The sequence below is a fragment of the Scyliorhinus torazame genome, chromosome 7 (assembly GCF_047496885.1).
Source record: "Scyliorhinus torazame isolate Kashiwa2021f chromosome 7, sScyTor2.1, whole genome shotgun sequence".
NCBI lineage: Eukaryota > Metazoa > Chordata > Chondrichthyes > Carcharhiniformes > Scyliorhinidae > Scyliorhinus > Scyliorhinus torazame.
This window is the reverse complement of record NC_092713.1, coordinates 230382120-230404119: the sequence shown is the minus strand read 5'-3', so window position 1 is coordinate 230404119 and position 22000 is coordinate 230382120. Positions and strand designations below refer to the sequence as shown.

At 43.1% G+C, this 22000-nt stretch overlaps 1 protein-coding gene across 3 annotated transcripts in view; it reads right to left on the bottom strand.

The window, feature by feature from the left end:
* The window catches only part of sh3pxd2b (SH3 and PX domains 2B), a 386931-nt gene that overhangs the window by 80256 nt on the left and 284675 nt on the right, over positions 1 to 22000 (bottom strand). For 2 of the 3 annotated variants that reach the window (XM_072512130.1, XM_072512132.1), the window contains one exon: positions 18770 to 18811. The exons of the other annotated variant lie outside the window; for it this stretch is intronic. In XM_072512130.1, coding sequence (XP_072368231.1) covers positions 18770 to 18811 — 42 coding nt within the window. The remainder of the gene's footprint in view (positions 1 to 18769; positions 18812 to 22000) is intronic. 3 annotated transcript variants of the gene reach the window in all.

Genomic DNA, 22000 nt, shown 5'->3' with positions numbered 1-22000 from the left:
GGAAGACTGCGCCACAGGCCAATAACAGGCGGCCACAGCATGGCGGGTGTATGGAAAATCCCATCCAATGTGATAAATACCAGTAAAACAAATGAGTAAACAACACATGAATAAATAAATAATTTATAGGAATATCAAATGTTAAATATGCTGATGTTGAAATAGACTCCCAAAATGTGCCAAATGAATATGAAATAGATTATATTCAAATGTTTGCACTCAGAATATTAAATGATAGATAAGAGTTCTACAACACAAAGGATTCAACAAGAATTTCTATTAAATTCCTCCACCTTAAACCAAGCCATATTTGCAGTAGTTGCAAATCATCAGGCAAAGTAATCTTTAAGAAAGAAACTTCTTTTAAAACTCAATCATACTAGTCTGTTTTCAAAGTAAAAAAACTGCTATTTTTTGTGTTTTAACTAGCATTTTGCCTGGCACATGATCCAAGTAACTAATTGACGATTGCAAAAGTGCCATCAGAAAGCAATTAGAAGTACCTTGACTGTTATTCAACCCAAGATACTTGCCTACTATCATTGCATAATGTGTTTATCCTTAAAACTGGAGGTTTCCACACGTTTTAAAGCTGCAAGTACATTTAAATTAAAAAAAAACATTTCACAAACTATGACACAACAGCAAAGATAAACTATATTGAAGTTATTGTGGATAAAGGTGTAATCAATCAAAACAGGCATTGCCTAAACAGCTACCATCACGTGATTATCTTAGTATCACATTATGTCACATAAAACAAATACAGATTGGTCGCTGCTTTATCAACTGAGTTGACAGCCTGAGAAGTCAATGGAAATAATGAGATCAAGACTTTAGAAAGATCAGAAGGGAACAAACCGGGATTCCATACATTCATTCTGTGGATTTCTTCAAATTAAACTGTAATCTGGACAACCTGCAAATGATCTTTCATTCATCAGGCACCACAAGGCTCTCTGAATCAACATTTGGAGTTTCAATGCCCTTTTTGGATCAAAAGCCTACCTCATCACATGCACCATGTGACCAGGTACTGAGAATGTCAGCATCTATAATATATAGGCCAATAAGAGTCAGAGCCTTTCCAGAAATAGAAAAGGGTGCATGTATTTCTGGTGGATTTTGTATTCATTTGGCGTTATGTGGAAATACCACCTTTGTGATAGCCATGTGGGAAATGTATACCAGTGAATTTGTTCCAAATGTAAATTCAGCACATAATTAAAACATCTTATCCCACGTGGGTGTTTGGCAAATGTTAATGATTTTTTAAAAAAAAGATGAACCCTGAAATAATGTAATACTATGGAAAATGGAAACGGAGATGATAAAAAAAGCATTTAACTGCTACCCGGCAGTTATCAGGACAAGTCATGAGACAGGCACGGAATGATGTATGCCTGCTCTTAATCAAGGATCTGAGTCATAACCAAATGTCCAATGTCTGCATTAAATTTTAAATGGAAACATGTGCAACAATATCCAACGGCAATACAAGGGGGTTTAATCCTCTCAGTTTATCTCTGCCAGAGTATTTGCACTGAAGTTACAGCAGGATCAACTGACACCCGCATGCTTCATGCAAGTGGGTCTAACATGTATAAATATACGTGGCGGAGTATTGAGCCTTAGTTTTAAAAAAATGAAGCCTAAATGTACTATAAATAACCATAATGTTGTGCTTTAACAAGACTGATTCGATGGTATGTTTTAATTATGTTATTTCTTATCTCATTTAAGGTAGAAGCCAGGATACTAAAATTAGCCTCAGTATCCTTGGGCTAGGGGGAGTGGGATGGGTGGATAGGAATCAGCTGGGTTTCTCAATCCTGATGATACCGAGGATAAGGGGCCTGGAATTTTTGGCTGTTCTCAGCGGCAAGATCTTCCAATCCCGCCACTAACAGCTGATCCCACCACCGGTCTAGGGCGGGCTGCCATGAAACACTTTGTGGGAGGTGCGGAAAATCCCACCCAGTGTGTTGCGAACAATGAGATAGTGCTATTGTTACTGGATTAGGAATCCAAAAGAGTTCATTTCCCAGCATGCCGTTTCAATTCAATTAGTTAATAAATCTTGAATCAGTAATTGTGATTATGAAACTCTCAGATTATCGCAAAATCCCATCCGGTGCTTCAGGGAATGTAATCTACTGTCCTTACTGAATCTGGTCTACATGTGATCCCTAACCCACCCTCAATATTGGACATCTATGGAGATGCTATGCACCATCAGGAGAACTATAGGAACACAAGAAATAGGAGCAGCCCATGTCGGCCTGACAAGTCTTTTCCGCATTCAATTAGATAATGTCCAATCATCTGCCTCAACCCATTCCCCCCCCACACATCTCTTGATGTCATTCGTATCCAGAAACTGGTTTTGGTCTTGAAAATGCTCAATGATTCAAGCTTCCACTACCTCCGCGTTAGAGAATTCCAATGATTCACCATCCTCAGTGAAGAAATTCCTCCTTATCTCAGTCTTAAATGGACTGTCCCTTATTCGGAGACTATGTGCACTGGTTCTAGAACTCACTAGTCGGGGAAATACCCATTTCGACTCGGTCACGTGCTGTAAGAATTTTGTACGTTTCAATGAGATCATCTCTCATTCTTTGAAACTCTATAAAGGTCCAGTTTCCTCAATCTCTCATGAGGCAATCCCACCATCCCAGAGATTAGCCTGGTGAATCTCCGTTGCTCTCCCTCTATGGCAAATGCTTAGTTAAGGAGACCAAAACTGTACACAACACTCCAGATGTGGTCTCATCAAGGCTCTGTACAACTGCTCCATTAAACATTCTCCCGCATCCACTTGTAATGGACCATCATTTGTCCTGGTTAATCTTTTTCTTTTCACAAACTTAAAGAAGCTTTTATTGTCAGCCTTTATGTTGCTCTCGAGCTTGCATTCATATTCTCATTTCCCTTCATCAGTTTCTTGGTCACCCTTTGTTGGATTCTGAATATCTCCCAATCCTTGGGTTTATCACTTTTCCTGGCAACCTGATAAAGCCACTTCATTTGATCTAAAGCAATCTTTAACTTTACGTTAGTTTGTATTCAAACACAATCTGCAACCTGAAGGCTTGTCATATCCCTCGCTCAGTGAGGGGAAAAATGCTAGTTCAATAAGGAGCTTGGAAAACATTCAATTCGAGCTAAGGAACAATAGAGGCACAATGACATTAGTGGGTGTATTGTTTTGGCCACCAACTAGAGGGAAAGGTCACGAGGAACAAATCTGCTACGAAATTACAGATAATATCTAATCTTGACTATTCATGTATTTATATGTTTTATCTCTTTCAGATAGCCATTATAGAGGCGTGACAGCAGGACAACAAGGATTGGGTCCTGAATATTGAGGGGTATATGGCTTTCAAGAATAAGAAGTTAGGTAAAGGTGGAGGGGTAGCACGATTGACCAAGGATGGCTTTGGTGCAATAGTTAGGAGATCAGGATGTAGAATCAGTTTGGTGGATATGAGGAATATTATAGCAAAGAAATCACCCACAGGTGTGAATCATTGAATCATCATAGAATTTACACTGCAGAAGGAGGCCAATCGGCCCACTGAGTCTGCACGACCCTTGGAAAGAGCACCCCACCCAAGCCCACACCTCCACCCTAGCCCCGTAACACACCCAACCTTTTTGGATACCAAGGGCAATTTAGCACGGCCAATCCACCTAACCTGCACATCTTTGGACTGTGGGAGGAAACCGGAGCACCAGGAGGAAACCCACGCAGACCCGGGGTGAAAGCGCAAACTCCGCAGACAGTGACCCAAGCCGGGAATCAAACCTGGGACCCTGGAGCTGTGAAGCAACTGTGCAAACCACTGTGCTATTGTGCCCCCCCTACGTGTGGTCTACAGGCCCTGAACAGTAGGATAAAGTATACAAAATAAATATTCAGTGCTTTTGATAAAGGGATGGTAATAATAGTGGGTGATTTTAATCTACATACAAACTGGAAAAGTCAGATTGGCACTGGTAGCCTGGATGATGAATGACAGACATTTTCTTGGAGCAGCACTTCTTGACCCAACCAGAGAATAGGTTATAGAAGGGCAACCTCGTGGACATGAAAGCTGAGCTAGCTGTCAGAAACTGGAGACCAGTGGACCTTTCAGTAGTGAAGTGGCAGACATTTAATAGGATATTTCAGAATACTCAGAATATGTATATTCCTATTATAAAGAAAGGTTCTAAGGGGAGGACCCGCCATCAATGGTTAACGAAAGAAGCTAGGGAAAGCATCAGACTTAAAGAAAAGGCATGTAAAAGATGGATACAGAACTGGCTAGGTCATAGAAGGTAGAGAGTAGCAATGGAAGGATGCTTTAAAAAATGTTTTTAATTTTTTTTATTTTTAAAAGAGTACCCAATTCATTTTTTCCAATTAAGGGGCAATTTAGCGTGGCCAATCCACCTACCCTGCACATCTTTGGGTTTATGGGGGTGAAACCCACGCAAACACGGGGAGAATCTGCAAACTCCACACGGACAGTGACCCAGAGCTGGGATCGAACCTGGGACCTCGGCGCCGTGAGGCTGCCTGGAAGGATGCTTTTCTGATTGGAGGGCTGTGACTAGTGGTGTCCCGCAAGGTTCACTGTTGGGACCTTTGCTGTTCGTAGTATATATAAATGATTTAGAGGAAAATGTCACTGGTTTGATTAGTAAGTTTGCGGATGACACAAAGGTTGGTGGAATTGCGGATAGCGATGAGGACTGTCAGAGGATACAGCAGGATTTAGATTGTTTGGAGACTTGGGCGGAGAGATGGCAGATGGAGTTTAATCCGGACAAATGTGAGGTAATGCATTTTGGAAGGTCAAATACAGGTATATACAGTGAATGGTAGAACCCTCAAGAATATTGACAGTCAGAGAGATCTAGGTGTACAGGTCCACAGGTCACTGAAAGGGGCAACGCAGGTGGAGAAGGTAGTCAAGAAGGCATACGGCATGCTTGCCTTCATTGGCCAGGGATTGAGTATAAAAATTGGCAGGTCATGTTGCAGCTGTATAGAACCTTAGTTAGGCCACACTTGGAGTATAGTGTTCAATTCTGCTTGCCACACTACCAGAAGGATGTGGAGGTTTTAGAGAGGGTGCAGAAGAGATTTACCAGGATGTTGCCTGGTATGGAGGGCATTAGCTAGCAGGAGAGGTTGAATAAACTTGGGTTGTTCTCACTGGAACGAAGGAGGTTGAGGGGCGACCTGATAGAGGTCTACAAAGTTATGAGGGGTATAGACAGTGGATAGTCGGACACTTTTTCCCAGGGTAGAGGGGTCAATTACTAGGGGGCATAGGTTTAAGGTGCGATGGGCAAGGTTTAGAGGAGATATACGAGGCAAGTTTTTTTTTTTTTTTTTTAAACCACAGAGGGTAGTGGGTGTTTGGGACTCGCTGCCGGAGGAGGTGGTGGAAGCAGGGACGATAGTGAGGTTTAAGCGGCATCTTGACAAATACATGAATAGGATGGGAATAGAGGGTTATGGACCCCGGAAGAGTAGAAGATTTTAGTTTAGACGGGCAGCATGGTCGGCGCAGGCTTGGAGGGCCAAAGGGCCCGTTCCTGTTGTAAAAGTAAAAATGGGAAAATACGTAATTTGAAACATGGAAGTCTGGCAATACTTGGATAAGGCTACATGAGAGAATGTAGGGAAAAATCCCACAAAGGGTTAACAGCAGCTGCAAAAGAAGGTTTTGAAATGCAGATAGCCTCTATCAAACAGGCTTTAAGAAAACAGCTTGAGACTATTCAAGTTGTAAAACTGATGTATGTCTTTTATGTCACAGCAGATTGAACTTTTAGTTATATGGAAAAAGCAATATTTTGCACCTTCTTTGAAGTTAATTATTTTAGTAAGCAGCAAAAAAAGAATTGCTGGGATTTTCAGTTGAATTGGGTGACAAATGTTTAGGTGTGAAATTCTGCTGACACCAGGTGAATATGGGAAGCTGGAGACAACGTGACAGCGGGAACACACGTTAACCCCAAATCAGAGTCAGAGTTGAGCTAAGGGGCCGGTGGGGTGGGCGAGCAGGGCGGCCGCAAAAAAAAGAGCTCCCGCCGGTGGCCGTGATTCGCGGCGATTTCGGGGAAAACCCCGAGACCCCCACGCACTCCCCGACTATCATAGGCCTTTGGGGCCGCCACGAGCAGCCAGCGGGGCCGGTTTAAAAGCCGGCGAAGAACCCCGCGCGGGTGTCGGGCGGTGGAGGCTGAGGCGCCGGGCCCGGCAGGTCGGAGCAGCGGGGGTGGAGCTACGAAGAGGTCGAGGCGGCAGGCCCGAGCGCCATGTAGGGAGGGTGCTCCACGTCGGATGGCTCCCACCTAGGAAGAAGGTTTGAAGCCTGGTCCCAGGTGAATGTAGAGGAGAAAGAAAGAAGATTCATGGAAGTTTAGTAAAAGTTTTTTTTTTCTCAAAAAAAAGAATGTCAGATTGATGAAGGGCAGGAGGGTGAAGGGGGAGAGAGGAGAAAGGAAAGAATATAAAAAGCAATAAGCCGCTAAAAGATGCGAAAAGCAGCGTCAAAGAAAGGAGGAAACGCTGGTTCGCCGCCGAAGGAGAAGACGAGCAAAAGCAAAAGTGTTGACAGGAAGGCGGAAGCCGAACTGCAAGGCGGGACCGCACTACTTATGGTGGAGAAGATGACCGAGGTGATGGTGGTGGAGCTGGAAAAATGTTTGGTGAGGCACATGGAGATCCTGAGGAAAGAGATGGTGGTCGTGATGAGGTCATTGTTGGAGGAGGCAATCGGCCCGATCAGGGTGGAGGTGGCAAAGGCATCGGCCGAGGTGAGAGAGCAGGGCGAGAAGATGAAGGAGGTGGAGGAGGCCGTGACACGGCGACCAGGTCACCTCGATGGGGGACGGGCTGCGGAGGGTGGTGGAGGTTAACAGAGGGCTCCGAGCAAAGCTGGAAGACTTGGAAAACCGCTCAAGGCGGCATAATTTGAGAATTGTGGACTTGCCCGAAGGGACAGAGGGCCCAAGGCCAACGCAATACTTTGCTAAGAAGTTGGCGGAGCTGATGGGGGAGGGTGAGAACCCCACACTGTACGAGCTAGACCGAGCTCATCGGTCATTAAGGCCGAAGCCCATAGTGAACGAGCCGCCAAGGGCAGTAATTATCTGCTTCCATAAGTTTTGCATGAAGGAGAAGGTATTAAGCTGGGCGAAGCAGAAGCGTGAGGTGCTTTGGGATGGTACTGCGGTTCGGATCTACCAGGACTGGACGGTGGAGTTGGCAAAAAGACGAGCGGCATTTGGGTGAGTGAAGGCGGCTTTGTACAAGAAGGGGGTGCGATTTGGTGTGGTGTACCCGGCGAAGTTGAGAGTAACATATAAAGCCAAAGACTTTTATTTTGAGACAGCGGAGGCGGCTGAGGCGTTCGTGAGGGCAGAAGGCTTGGGACAGACATGAAGAGTGGAACTGGAAGAAAGACTGTGGACTGTGTTTGAGCGGCTGGAAAATGTACAAATGTTACGACTTTCTTTTTACTGATTTGTATTGAAATTTACTTCTCTTTACATTGTTGCAGAGTTCAAGTTAATGGCGTTCTGTGTTGCGACGGTTCAATATTATGTTAGTGAATTGTAGGGGTTGGATTGTTGGGTTTGTTTTGGTGTTTCTTTCTCTGGGACTGGGCGGAAGGGGGCGAGAGGTATTGGCGGGGGGGGGGGGGAAGCCACCCGCGCTAGCTAACTAGAGTCAGTTAGTGAACGGGGGTGAGGTGAGAGGAGGACTGCGGACGTTGGAGCCTGGGTAGCAGGCTTCAATGGGCATACAAGGCGAGCAAGAGGGGGTGGAGGGAGGGATGTTGGGGGATGTTTTTTGTAGGGGGGGTTCTTGGGAGGGGGGGGGGGGGGGAGGGGTTCGATGTTAACAATGGACAGGGGCGGGTCAGGCTTATGGGGCAGGGCCCGGTGGTATGGTGATGGTGGATAAGAAAGGTGGGGGGGGGGGGGGGGGGGGGTGAGAGACCCCCAGTAAGGATAATCGCGTGGAACGTGAGAGGGCTAGGAGGTCTGGTCAATAGTCAAGGGTGCTTGCACATCTTAAAAGTTTGAAAGCCGATGTAGCAATGCTGCAGGCGACTCACTTGAGGGTGAAGGACCAGGTGAGACTTAAAAAGGGCTGGGTTAGCCAAGTGTTTCACTCTGGATTTGATGGAAGGGCTCGAGGGGTAGCGGTGCTGGTCAGCAAAAGGGTACGCTTCCAGGTGGAGAAGGTGGTGGCAGATCAGGGGGGTAGATATGTGATTGTGACAGGGGCATTGGAGGGGAGATTAGTGGCGCTGTTAAGTGTATACAGTCCCAATTGGGACGATGTGGGATTTGCGAGGAAGGTGGTTGGGGCTATTCCCGACTTAGACACGCATGAGCTGATTGTGGGGGGGGGGAATGGAACCTGGTGCAGGAGCCAATGTTGGACAGATCACGGCCGCGCTCGCTGGTCCCATCGGGGGGGGGGGGGCGAAAGCGTTGGCTGGGCTAATGGTGGAAATGGGAGGGGTGGACCCTTGGAGGTTCCTGCACCCAAGGGAACGGGAGTATTCGTTTTTCTCAGCGGTCCATAAGGTATACTCGCGGATCGACTGGTGTGTGGTGGGGAAGGCTTTGCTGGCTGGAGTCAAGGGGTCGGAATACTCTGCAATTGCAGTGTCAGATCACGCTCCACATTGGGTGGATATGGTGCTAGAGAAGGGGACAGCGCAGAGACTGGGGTGGAAACTGGATGTGGGGCTTTTGGGGAACCAAGTATTCTGTGAGAAATTTGAAAAGGTAATTAAGGAATATGTAGGTTTCAATTGTACGGGTGAGGTGTCGAAGGCAGTCGTCTGGGAGGCTCTAAAGGCGGTGGTGAGAGGTGAGGTAATTTTGCTTAAGGCTAGGGTGGATAAGGAGGAGAGGTTGGAGTGGCAGAGGGTAATAGATGAGATGTTGGAGGTAGATAGGAGGTATGCAGAGGATGGGGACCCGGCAAAGCTGGAAAAAAGAGGAAGGAACTACAGGCGAGCTTCGACCGACTGTCCACCAGGAAGGCGGTGCGCCAACTGAGACGAGCAAGGGGTGCAGTTTATGAACATGTTAGCAGGTCAGCTCCGGAGGGAGGCAGCGGCAAGAGAAATTCTTCAGGAGAAGGATAGGGCAGGGAAGTTGGTGGTGGCCCCAGTGCTGATTAACAAGGTTTTTGAGGAGTTTTATGAGAGGTTGTACAAGTCAGAGCCACTCGGAGGAGACCGTGAGATGCAGGAATTTCTCGATGGGTTGGAGTAACACAGCAACCGAGCAGAACAACAAATCCATCGGAGGAAGACCAAAAGCTAAAGAAGTGAGAGTCAGCTCTCATAGCTCGGTCATGGGAAGAATAGAATATAGCAACCGAGCAGAGCAGCGAATCAATCTGAGGAAGATCAAAAGCTAAAGAAGAGAGATTGTCAAGGTGGACCTGAAGGTCTTTTCAACCAACCAGGAGAATCCAGAAGCAAGATCTTTTTACTTTTCTGTAAAGACAGTGATTGCATCTTTTAAAAGAAAAAATATAATAATAAAAGAACAAAGTTTTAACCTGAAACAGTGGTTATTACAAAGTCTACTTTACTTACTTAGCAATGCGGGACCCAGGATTGATGCTACTTAGTGGTAAGTAGATAAAATTCTTCTATGAAGATATGGGTTATACGAGGGGGGGGGGGGGGGGGGGGAATAACTTGAAAATATAGTTTGACCCGAATATCACCCACCTAAGTCTGCATAGGAGTCAGGGAGTGAGAATCCCTGTTCACCATTTAGAATGTCTTATTGACCCTTTTTGGCATAGGGGGAATTGTAAGAATTGTGGTGAGTTTTTTACTTCACTGTGCTGTACTTCTCTGTTATACTGAACTGTGCAAAAGTTAGTGGCAAGTCAGATGATTGGTCAGAATATAAAGAACGGCAGATAATGACAAAGATTAATCAGCAGAAAGAAATTAAGAGTATGAGAGGAAGCGACCTAGAAATATAAAAATGGGCACAAATTTTGAAAGGTATTCAAAAAAAGTAAAGTGAATGTTGATCCATTAGGGAATAACAATGATGAGTTCACAGTAAATAATAAGGAAGTGGCGGCTGAAAGGCACAAATACTTTGTTTCTGTCTTCACTATAAAGATTACAAAAACTTTCCAATAACAGCCGCAAATCAAGAAGTGGAAGGGAGAGGGGATCTTTGTGAAATTACATCACTAGGGAAATGGTACCAAGCAGACTGATGGAGTTGCGAGCTGACAGGTCTCTGGGTCCCAATGGACTTCAACCTTGGGGTGTTAAAAGAGGTGGCGGTTGAGGTAATAGGTGCGTTGGTGTTAATTTTCCAAAATACGCTGATTTGAGAGAGGTTCTATCAGACTGGAAAGTAGCAAATATAATCCCTCTATTCAAGAGGGAAGGGAGGCAGAGAACAAGAAACCATAGGCCTGTTATCTTGACATCTGTTGTGAGGAAGGAGCCAGAATAGCTAGCTTGCATGCATATTCTCTTTTCCATTTCTTTCTCAGTTCCTTGGTCAACCTTTGCTGGATTCTCCCAATCCTTGGGTTTGCCACTGGCAACCTGATAAAGCCACTTCATTTGATCCAATGCAATCTTTAACTTTATGTTAGCCATTAAGGAAATTACAGCTGGGCACTCAAGATAAATTCAAGGTAATCAGGAAGAGTCAGCAAAGTTTTGGGAAAGGGAAATCATGTTTAACCAATTTAGTGGAGCTCTTTGAAGGAGTAACGTGCTGTGGATAAAGGGGAACCTGTAGACATGCAGTACATGGATTTCCAGAAGGCATTTGATAATGTGCCACATCAAAGCGTATTGCGGAAAATAAAGCTCATGGTACATGAGGTGACACATAGAAGATTGGCTGGCTCACAGAAAACAGAGAGTATGCATAAATGGGTCTTTTTCTGATTAGCAGGATGTGCTGAGTGGATTCCTGCAGGGGTCTGTGCTGGAGCCTCAACCTTTCACAATTTATATCAATGACTTGGATAAGGGGAGTGAAGGCACAGTAGCTAATTGGCAGACGACACAAAAGAATAGCAGGAAAGTATGTTGTGAAGAGAACATGAGAAGGTTTCAGACGAATGAATATAGATTGGTTGAGTGAATAGGCAAAAATCTGGCAGATGGAGTCTGGGAAAATGTGACATTGTTCAAGTCCCGAAAGACGTGCTTGTTAGGGGAATTGGACATTCTGAATTTTCCCTCAGTGTACCCAAACAGGCGCCGATGTGTGGCGACTAGGGCATTTTCACAGTAACATCATTGCAGTGATAATGTAAGCCTATCTGTAACACTAATAAAGATAATTATTTTGGCAGGAAGAACAATAAAATAAAGTATTGCTTAAATGGAGAACAGAATTCTGGCGTGCAGAGGGATCTTGGTGTTCTAATGCACAAGTCAAAAGGTTAGTATGCAAGTACAACAAATAATCAATAAGCCTAATGGAATGCTAATCTTTATTATGAGAGGAATTGAACATAAAAGTAAGAATGTTATGTTTCACTTATAGCAGGGTTCAGCAAGACCACTTTTCGAATGTTTTATGAAGTTTTAGACATAGACATAGAACATACAGTGCAGAAGGGGCACATCGAGTCTGCACCGACCCACTTAAGCCCTCACTTCCACCCTATCCTCATAACCCAATCACCCCTCCTAACCTTTTTGGTCACTAAGGGCAATTTATCATGGCCAATCCACCTAACCTGCACGTCTTTGGACTGTGGGAGGAAAGGAGCACCCGGAGGAAACCCACGCACACACGGGAGAACGTGCAGACTCCGCACAGACAATGATCCAACGGGGAACTGAACCTGGGACCTTGGCGCTGTGAAGCCACAGTGCTATCCACTTGGGCTACCATGCTGCCCTGTTGGTCTCTTTATTTAAGGGAGGATGTAAATGCATTGAAGGTGGTTCATTAGATTTATGTCTAGAATGAGCAGGTTGTCTTATGAGGAAAGGTTGGACGGTTTGGGCTTGTTACCTAGAATTTAGATCATGAGGTGTGACTGGATAAGATGAATGGATGTGGACAGGATGTTTCCTCTTGTGGGTGAGTCCAGAAAAAGGGGGCACGGTTTTAAAATTAGGAGTTGCCCTTTTGGGTTAGAGACAAGGAGAAAAATTCTCTGAGGGCTTTGCTTCAAAAAGTGGTCATTGAAAATTTTAAGGAAATCAAAGGTTATTATCGATAGATGGAGAATGTAGAACTTGACACACGAACAGATAAGCCATGTTCTTATCGAATGGTGGAGCATGCTCCTACTTCAGCTCCTATTTTGTATGTTCTAATCTTTGTTCATATGGAGGTCTTTAATTATCCTAATATAGACCAGAATAATGATGTTCAGGAGTATTTTTTTATTTTTATAAATCAGTCTGCTTCCAGTCCACCAAGAAGTCGTCATTGCTATATCTCGTCCTGCATGGGGAATACGTTTTTTTTTAAATTTAGAGAGCCAATTCTTTTTTATCCCCCCCAATTAAGGGGCAATTGAGCACGGTCAATTCACCTATCCTGCACATCTTTTTGGTTTGTGGGGGTGAGACACAAGCAGACACAGGGAGAATGTGCAAACTCCACACGGACAGGTGACCCGGGGCCAGACTTGAACCCGGGTCCTCAGCGCCGTGAGGCAGCAGTGCCAACCACTGTGCCACCCAGGAATGAGGTTGGTTAAGTGAATAAAGTTATAGTAGGGGAACAGTTCGGACAGTGATCACATGATCATAAAGTTTAGATTAGCCACGGAAAGGACAAGGACCAATTGGGGGAGAATATAATTAAATGTAGCAGGGCCAATATCAGTGTGATGAGAACGTATCTGGCCCAGATAAATTGTAAACAAAGAATAGAAACTGTTAAGGAATAAAGGACTGCTCCTAAAGGGGAGATGGTTTGGGGTATAGTCAAGGGGAGGGTGGGATGGAAGGTAGAGAAAAAAGTTAAAGCTCCCTGGATTAAAAAGGAGATAGCAATGAAGTAGAAAATACAAGTGAGAATCAGGGTGACTATAAAAGGTTCAGAGGGGAATGAAAAAATAAGAAAAGCAAGAGTATGAGAAGAGACTGGCAGCTAACATAAAAAGGGAAACGAGAAGTCTTTCATTGGCATATAAATAGTGAAAGAGTATTTCAAGAGGTGGGGCTAATTAGAAGATAAACAGTGGATCTATGCAGGGCAGCAGAGGACACAGTTCTGTGGCAACAAGTACTTTGCATCTGTGTTAAGTCACAGAGAAAGAAGAGGTAGTTGGGGCAATGGATGGATTAAAAATGGATAAAGAGAAGGTTTTGAAAGACTGGCTGTACTGATCAGTCACCAGGACTGGATGAGATACATCCGAGGAAGTCAAGGGGTGTATGGTGGAAATTGCAGAGGTTGGCCACAATCTTCCAATCCTCATTAAACACATGGTGGTCCCATAGGTCTGGAGAATTGCAAACATTTGGATGTAAGAATAAGATCTGCAACCACTGACCAGTCAGTTTAACCTGTGATGGCAAAAGTTTTAGAAATTACAATCCAGGACAAACTTAACAGTCACTTGGAGTAAGGAAAGCCAGGATGGATTTTAAAAAAAGGCAAATTGTGTCTAATTAACTTGATTTGAGTTTTTTTGATGAAGTAACAGATGCTTGATGAGGGTAATGCAGTTAAATATATTGTACACAGACTTCCAAATAGCATTTGATTAAGTGTCACATAACAAGCTCATCAACAAATAAGTCCACAGAATTAAAGGGACATAGGTCTCAAGTTGGCGGAGTGGCAAGAAACTGAGAGTAGCGGTAAATGCTTATGTTTAGACTGGAGTTCCACAGGGCACAATACTAGGACTACTGATTTTCTCAATCTATATTAATGACATTGACTTAGTGTGTGCAGGGTACAATTTCAAAATTTGTTGATTTCACAAAACGTGAGGTTTATGAACTGTGAGGGGGATAATGATAGAGGCCCAAGAGGACACAGGCAGGCTGGTGGAATAGGCAGCCTTGTGGCAGATGAAATTTAATGGCAGAGAAATGTGAAGTGATACATTCAGGAGACATTTCTAAAGAGGATGCAGGAGCATAGAGACATGCGTTGTACGTGCACGTGTGGACAGGTTGGGGATGTGATTAATAAGGCATATGGGTCCAGAGCTTTATTAAAAGAGGCATAGAGTACAAAACCTAGGAGGATATGGTGAACCTTTCTAAAACATTGGTTTGACCTCAACTGTTCTAGTATTGTATCCAATCCTGGGCACCACACTTCAGAAAGTACGTGGAGGCTTTAGAGAGGGTGCAGAAAACCTTTTGAGAGATTGATTTCAAGGTGGAAGGACTTCAGTTGTTGAATAGATTGGATAAGGTAGGGTTTTTCTTTTTGGAAAGAAGGTGGAGAGAAAAATTGACAACAGTGTTTGAAATCACAAGGGCTTTGGACTAGAGTAAATAAGAACAAATTATTCCCATCTGCACAACGTTTGCAAACCAAAGGATAGTGGTTTGGAGGTGAATGAAGAGAAAAATCCTGTTAGAAACTGGATTGCACTGCCCGAGGGTGTGATGGAGACAAATTCATTTGAGGTTTTCAAAAGGAAACTGAATAATTATTTTGAGACAAAAATTGGAGAGTTATGGGGAAAGGGACAAACTGAATTGCACTTGGGGAGCCAGCATGGACATGAAGAGCCACATGGCTTCCTTTGATGGCATAGTTATGATTCTATCAGGGGCACCAGGTATATCCAAGAATGAAAGGCCAACCTGGTGAAGTTACAACACAAGACTCCATGCATGCTAAATAGCTGAAGCAGAAAAACTGACAAGAGATAAATGATCCCACAAAGCCCTTCAGGGCTGCCACATCCAATCATGATTGGCAGTGGAAAGTAAAATAACTAATCAGGGAAGGAGGCTCCAGAAACATTTCTATTCTCAATGATGCATGCCAGTGCAAAAGACAAGGCTGAAGCATTTGCAACTATCTTCAGGTGGATGGTTCATGTGTTACGGACAGAAGGGGGATTAATTTAAGCCTTACTAATTTCTCCTCTCACCACCCATCTGTAAACAGAAGGTGGTTTTTGATTTTCTTTCCCAAGCAGTGGTGTATTTTCCAACCTTTCAGCTTTGGTATGATCCAATTTCTATTAATAACCCCATGGCTAACTCAAGATAGGGCAAACGTTTATTCGCACACATTCAAACTGCAGGAGGGGGTGTCGCTACATAGCCCCTGTGCATTCATATAATAAATGAGGGGGATGGAGAAAGAACAATTTGCAGGGCAAGGACCACAGAACAGAGAATAGTTTCACGTGGGTCCAGAATCGATAGTCCAATAGTGTATTATTTCAGAGGTTGGCAGGCTAAACTGATGCTGGATAATTCACTTTTCTAGTGGAGTTGACTTCCATAATGAGATGGGAAAGCAGCATGAGTAATTAGTCTAATCAGTGTTGTAGGCGATGGTATAGAAGTTCAGTCGTTCCAGTAGAAACAATGTAGATGGGGGTCAGGCATTCAAATCTGAACAGAGACCATTTTCTGAGCTGTTGATAGAAGATGACAGACTGATTTGTAGTACAGCAAGGCTGGATCCCCCAGCTAGAGGAGACATGTCACATGACACCCACCTCCCCACTTTGCCTCTGACAAAGAATGCATTTTCCCTTTCCTGGGTTCCTGAGATTGTTAATGTTCCAATCATTAAGAATTTGAAAGGAAGTTTGCAGGGCCCTTTGTCGTAGCAGATGACTCAACTTCAGTAGGTCAGACTTGGTCTAGGTAATGGAGATGACCTTTCTAGGATTCCTTTTGAATTTGGTCTCTGCAGTTCACAGGAGTTGTTAGCCTTCCTTCTGCGATGCTGCCCTGATAGCCGTTTTGTTTCACGTCACAACCAGACATAGCTTCAGTCATTTTAAAGGTCATTGTCCAGTATTAAATTTTAGGAATTAACCATATTATGAATATATAGTGCAAAGTCTTAGCCTCGTTACAGAGGTGAGGTGAGGTGTCGTTGAGAGTCCGCACGGAGGTGGCAGTCGTTTATCGACCTCTTTGGGGGAAATTAAGCTGTCAACAGAAAGGGGTGGGGGGGGGGATTAAAAAGGAAAGAGGGAGGCATGGGGGGCTGGGAAATAGTTAGTGGGAAAGGGGGATTGGGGAATTGTGTGTGCAAGCCATGTTGGCAGAGTTTGGTTGTTGATTGGGTGGGTGTTATTTGCTTGTTGTTTTTTTCCTCTTGAACGCAGTTAAAATTATATATGCCTTAATAAAATATATTTTTAAAAACTAGGGCAGCCGACCGCTGGAAACTCAACCACCTGACTAGGAACTAGATTGCTGTTGCTTTACTACCGCTGGGTTAAAATCCTGGAATCCATTCCTAACAACACAGTCGGTGTGCTACACCACATGGCTTCTGCTGTTCAAGATGATCTTCTCAATGGCAATTAGGAATGGGCAATAAATGCCAGGTGCGCTAATGATGCTTACACTCTGAGCAAATGAAGAAAATGAACAAGGTGAGAATGGCTTTTTGCTCAGCTAAGACCCCTCTTTGATAAAATAGCCTGTTGAAGCCGATGGTCTACATTAAGGTATGAAAAAAGTACCACTTTTGGGAGATATTGAGACTGCCACTATATTTGTAATGGGTTTTCTGACAAAAAGGCAATTCTTTCAGGAAAGGAAACTGGGGGTGGGCAGCAGAAGTGTTGTTGTTGGTTTTTTTTTAAAGAACAGTATTCCAGTAGTAGAATACATAATGGCCAATTTAAACAGATATCAAATTTACCACAAGCAGTTTACGATTAATAGATTTCATCCTGCTCTGAAGGAATATTGGAGAGGATGTGGTCAAACGGTCATATTTCTGCACATCTCTGGTCATGTCCTTGATCAAACCATATTCTGGGAACGTTCTGGGAAGCAGAATGTCTATGGCTAATATTGAGATCTCATCAGATCCATGCCTGATAATTACTGAAAACTGCACAACTTTTCAGAAGTTCTGTGAATAATTTTAATGCTGTAATGCTAAAGTGTAAAAAAGAATAATATGATGAAGTTTAAAATTTTGGATTACCCAATTCATTTTTTCCAATTTAGGGGCAATTTAGCATGGCCAATCCACCTACCCTGCACATAGGGGCTGGTTTAGCACACTGGGCTAAATCGCTGGCTTTTAAAGCAGACCAAGGCCAGCAGCATGGTTCAATTCCCCTACCAGCCTCCCCGAACAGGCGCCGGAATGTGGCGACTAGGGGCTTTTCACAGTAACACCATTTGAAGCCTACTTGTGACAATATGCGATTTTCATTTTAAGGGGCTGTTTAGCACAGGGCTAAATCGCTGGCTTTGAAAGCAGACCAAGGCAGGCCAGCAGCACGGTTCGATTCCCGTAACAGCCTCCCCGAACAGGCGCCGGAATGTGGCGACTAGGGGCTTTTCACAGTAACTTCATTTTCATCTTTGGGTTGTGGGGGCGAAACTCACGCAAACACGGGGAGAATGTGCAAACTCCACACAGACAGTGACCCAGAGCCGTGATCGAACCAGGGACCTCGGCGCTGTGAGGCAGCAATGCTAACCACTGCGCCACCGTGCTGCCCTCACATTTCAATTCTGAAGCAGCATTGATCAATGTGTAAATTAGCTTGATGCCTTGTGTGTACAGTGGTGAACTTCTGATTTTTCCAAGATTCTGAACAATATACATTGATACAAGTCGAGATTTTTTGAAATAAGTTATCATTCCCCTTGAAAACATCTAAAGCAACAATCAGAACTAACATCAATTGCTCAGTTGCTTAATTTTGTGCATGCCTGCATTTTTGACAAAATAATCCCATGAACAATCAAACAGTAACAACAATCTCATCCATGCTCCACCACAACTTCCTTTTTTAAAATCCCTATCCTTGGCCTTGCATCATACACCAGGAGTACAATCATACTCTGCCATTATTCCGTCTTTCAATTCCAGTTTGGAGTACAGTTTCAAAACATAATTCAGTGACTCACATACAACAACAGCAATTCTGTGAAAAGTGGTGCGAAAAGAATATTATGGACTCAGTGATAACATGGTGAGACAGACACAAAGCTCCAAGTAACTTCTTGGATCAAGCGTATTTTAAATCCATTGTTGCTGTATAACCCTCTTACAGGCCACTTGTTTTCTCCAGTCAGAATGATGTACCGTAAAATCATATTCCAGCGATGTTTTCGCTTGCTATTTAGATTTTTAAAAAGATTAATTACACATTGAGATTGGCAAACATTTACAATTGGACAAATGCCACAAAACTTTTTGATTATTCTGAACTGAGAAATTTACCATCCAAGCTGTTTTGTGCCAGTGAAAGGGTTAGTAGGTGATTACTTAAATAACAGAGCACCTATATTAAGATTGGAAAACATAAATCTTCTTTTGTAGGTAGCAGCTTTTTGAGTGAACCTTATCAAGAAGAAAGTTGAATGCAGTGAAAGAACATATTCAGTCCCAAATTAATCCATTTGTAATAAACAATACAAAAAAGGTACATGCATGAACCACACCGCATTTAGCATTAAGCTGGCCCCATCCACTGCCAATCAGCTGGCTGCATGGTCCAAAATCATTACAGTTTAAGACCATCCAGCAATGTTAAGGATCATTTAAATTATGGCCAAGCGAGTTTCTCTAATACCTCTCTTTAGAAACGAAGTCGTTCTCTGGATTATTGCAAGCCCTAATGAAGGAAAATGAATGAAAGTACATGTGAGGAAAATGAAATCATTTCTATAAAAAGGTTTTGAACTGAGATGTTGAGAAAGTGAATTGTACACAATGTAGGAAAATTTACCCTACGTGTGTATAATTTACTGAATACAGGAATGTAAAACTCAGCCTGTTTGCTGATTTACACATGCGTCACATAAAAAAACCTGGTTATTATACACACATCAGTTACACAGAAACCATGTTAACTTTTTTCTCTATGAATGGCATTAGGAAACACTTCTTAAGGGAAGATGAATCTGCATTTGTGTCAAAGACCTACACGTGCTCTAAATATATCAGGATGGAGTTTCAAATGACCAGTCAGAAGAACCAAACATGGGAACATGCATCTATTGTACAGGTTTGCACTACCTGTAGCATCAATACTATTTTCCTTCGCTATCAGATCCATTTTAGCCATGTTTCAGTGATTCGTCTCAGTGGAATTGTGGCTCTGCTAAGGAATTTATGTTGCTTTGCTTTATATTTTTAGTGCTTTTCTCTGGTTTGTTTCTCTTGTTGTCAATTACATGGTTGGTTATCTCATTTCTAAAGCATGGAGAAAATGAAATTTTCACATTACAGCTCAACCTTCTAAGATGACGAACCAGTATATTTAGGTTTTCTAAATGTCGCAAATGTATTTGCTTACAAGGCAAAGCACTTTGCACTACTCATAGCGCAATATGGTAATGTGATAGAATGGATCTCTGGTTTGCTGTAGGCCAAATTGATTTCCATCCGAGTGATTTCAGTGAGATGACACTCAGGAAGACTACACAATGGGAGGTTAATCTGATTCTCCATGTTACCCCAATGCCTTTAAGAAAATAAACACGCATCCTTATTGGATAGTATCCACCCTGAACCCTCCAATTTGGGTGGTCCATTTTGAGGTCTCCCTATGGTTGAATTCCTCACCAACTTCAAACTCTCACGTAGTCATGTTCAACCATAACATGTTGTCATGCAGTGTTCAGCACAGACGGAGGGCTGTTGATAACTTTCCCATCAGATGTTTCAACATTTGTTCCAATTTGGGAAGCTACCCCACCCCCTCTCTTTACAGTATTATACAATTACAAATGTTTATTATGTGGTATCTTTGGAACTTTGACAGGAATTCTTGCCAGAACTTTGTTCTTACTTTAAAAAATATATAGACAGCTGAATCAGTGCATTTGGGGGCCTCGCTCCAATGGGGATTGGGAGGGCAGGGTCTATTATCCTAGTGCTCAATTTAGATTGTAATCCAGAGAAGGGAATGGAACAGGAGGAGGAAACATTATTCGGCTTCCTCCAGTTAGGTCAGACCCGGAGTCTGGATTTTCATTCTGAAACCGAAAAATTTATTTGCAGCACAACTGATACATAAATGCACACAGAAATTACAAAGTAAAGTAATTGAAACCCAGCAGACACATAATGGGAACACAAAGTACATATCCCCAAGACCCCAATAAGTATCTCAGAACTCTAGGCTTCATTGCAGCTTTTGATTGTGTGTATGCAACTTATTGAATCACTTAGTTTTATTTGTGTTGCTAGGGATGAATATAGACGACCCATCTTAGATTTAGATATTCTGGTCATTTGTATGTGCCCATCCTGTCCTGAAGTTCAAGTATATGTTTGGTCACAGGTCATCTTCAGTTTGTAAGAATGGCTGCCATTTAAGAGTAAGGCACACGTCAAAGCACTTATTAAAATGATCATTTGAGAAAACACAGCCTACGATTAGTTTATAAAGTGGTGATGTATTTCCTTTAACATGCTATGAAAATTCACCATTACCAATCTCTTCCCCAGATCAGTTCCAAAGCTAGGAATTCTTTTTGTTATTTGAGCTTTCTTTTCCTTGAGAGGTGCAAGTACAGTGTGTTCGGAATATCTGGAATAGGATCGCAGAACCTTTGAAATAGTGCCTTATTTTTAAATAGCAGAAGCTTTCTTTTACAAGTCATTATTGACTCCTCCTTGACTGAACCGGAGCGGGTGAAAAGAAAACTCAGAGGTAGCAACCACTACCTTGAAAAGTGGGGAGAAAAGGAGCCAGAGGCAATAACCACCACCTAGAAGAGCTATCCAATTCAATCCAGTACAGTCTGTTACTCCAGGATGGAGCAGCCATTTGATGAGAGAAATCAAAGTGCAACATCACAGGAAAATAGGTAAATGATTTTGGTTGGCGAACATTTTACTTATTTATCTTCAAAATTCAAGTAATTTATTAATAATTATAATGTTTTACTAGTTGTAGGAAGGTTGACTAGCAGTAGTAAAGGTTGGGAATAGCAGTCTTTATTAATTATAAATTAATCAACACATAATAAAGATGGCAAGGAAGGTGATGTGTTGTGATTAAATGTCATGCCTGTAGTAAGTGTCTGCAGCTTCAGGAGCTTCAGCTCAGAATCAGTCATTGAACTGGAGGCTGAGTTGCAGAAACTGTGATGCAATGGTGGGGGGTGGGTTAACGGCAGTCACCCCCATTAAGATAGGATCTTCTGATTTGGTTAGCGGTCGGTGACAGGAGGGTATGACTACAAGTGAGGCAGTATTGCGATCCAGAAGATCGAAGTGGAGGATTCTCAGCATTTGGTATTATCAAGGTTCAAGGTTCTTGAAGCCTAGATGGATGAAAGTGGTGGCTGCAGAGTAGATGAGCAAACTGACCATGTTACAGGACAGAGTTATGTGGGGACAGTATAGTCAGGGGGAAAGATTTATTTCACTGCAGCCGAGAGTAGGAGACCAGACAGCTGTGTTGCCTGCCCAGTGCCAGGGCTCAAGACATCTGCTCTAGGCTAGAGAGGAACTTGCAATGGGCGTGAGTGCATCCAGTGGTTAAAGTGCACGTTAGGTACCAATGACACAGGTAGAACTAGCAAAGAAATCCTGCTGAGTATGAGCAGCTAGGGGCTAAATTAAAAAAGCAGAACCTCAAAAAGTAATGATCTCTGGATTATTATCTGAGCCACGAGAAAATTAGTGAAGGGTAAACTAGATCAGAGAGTTAAATGCATGGTTCGAAGATCGATCCATGGGGCATTGGCACAGAACTGGAAAAAATAAGGGCTGTACTGTTGGGATGGTTGTCATCTGAATTGTGCTGGAATGTGGTGAGTTATATATTTAAAGGGTAGAAAGGGATTTA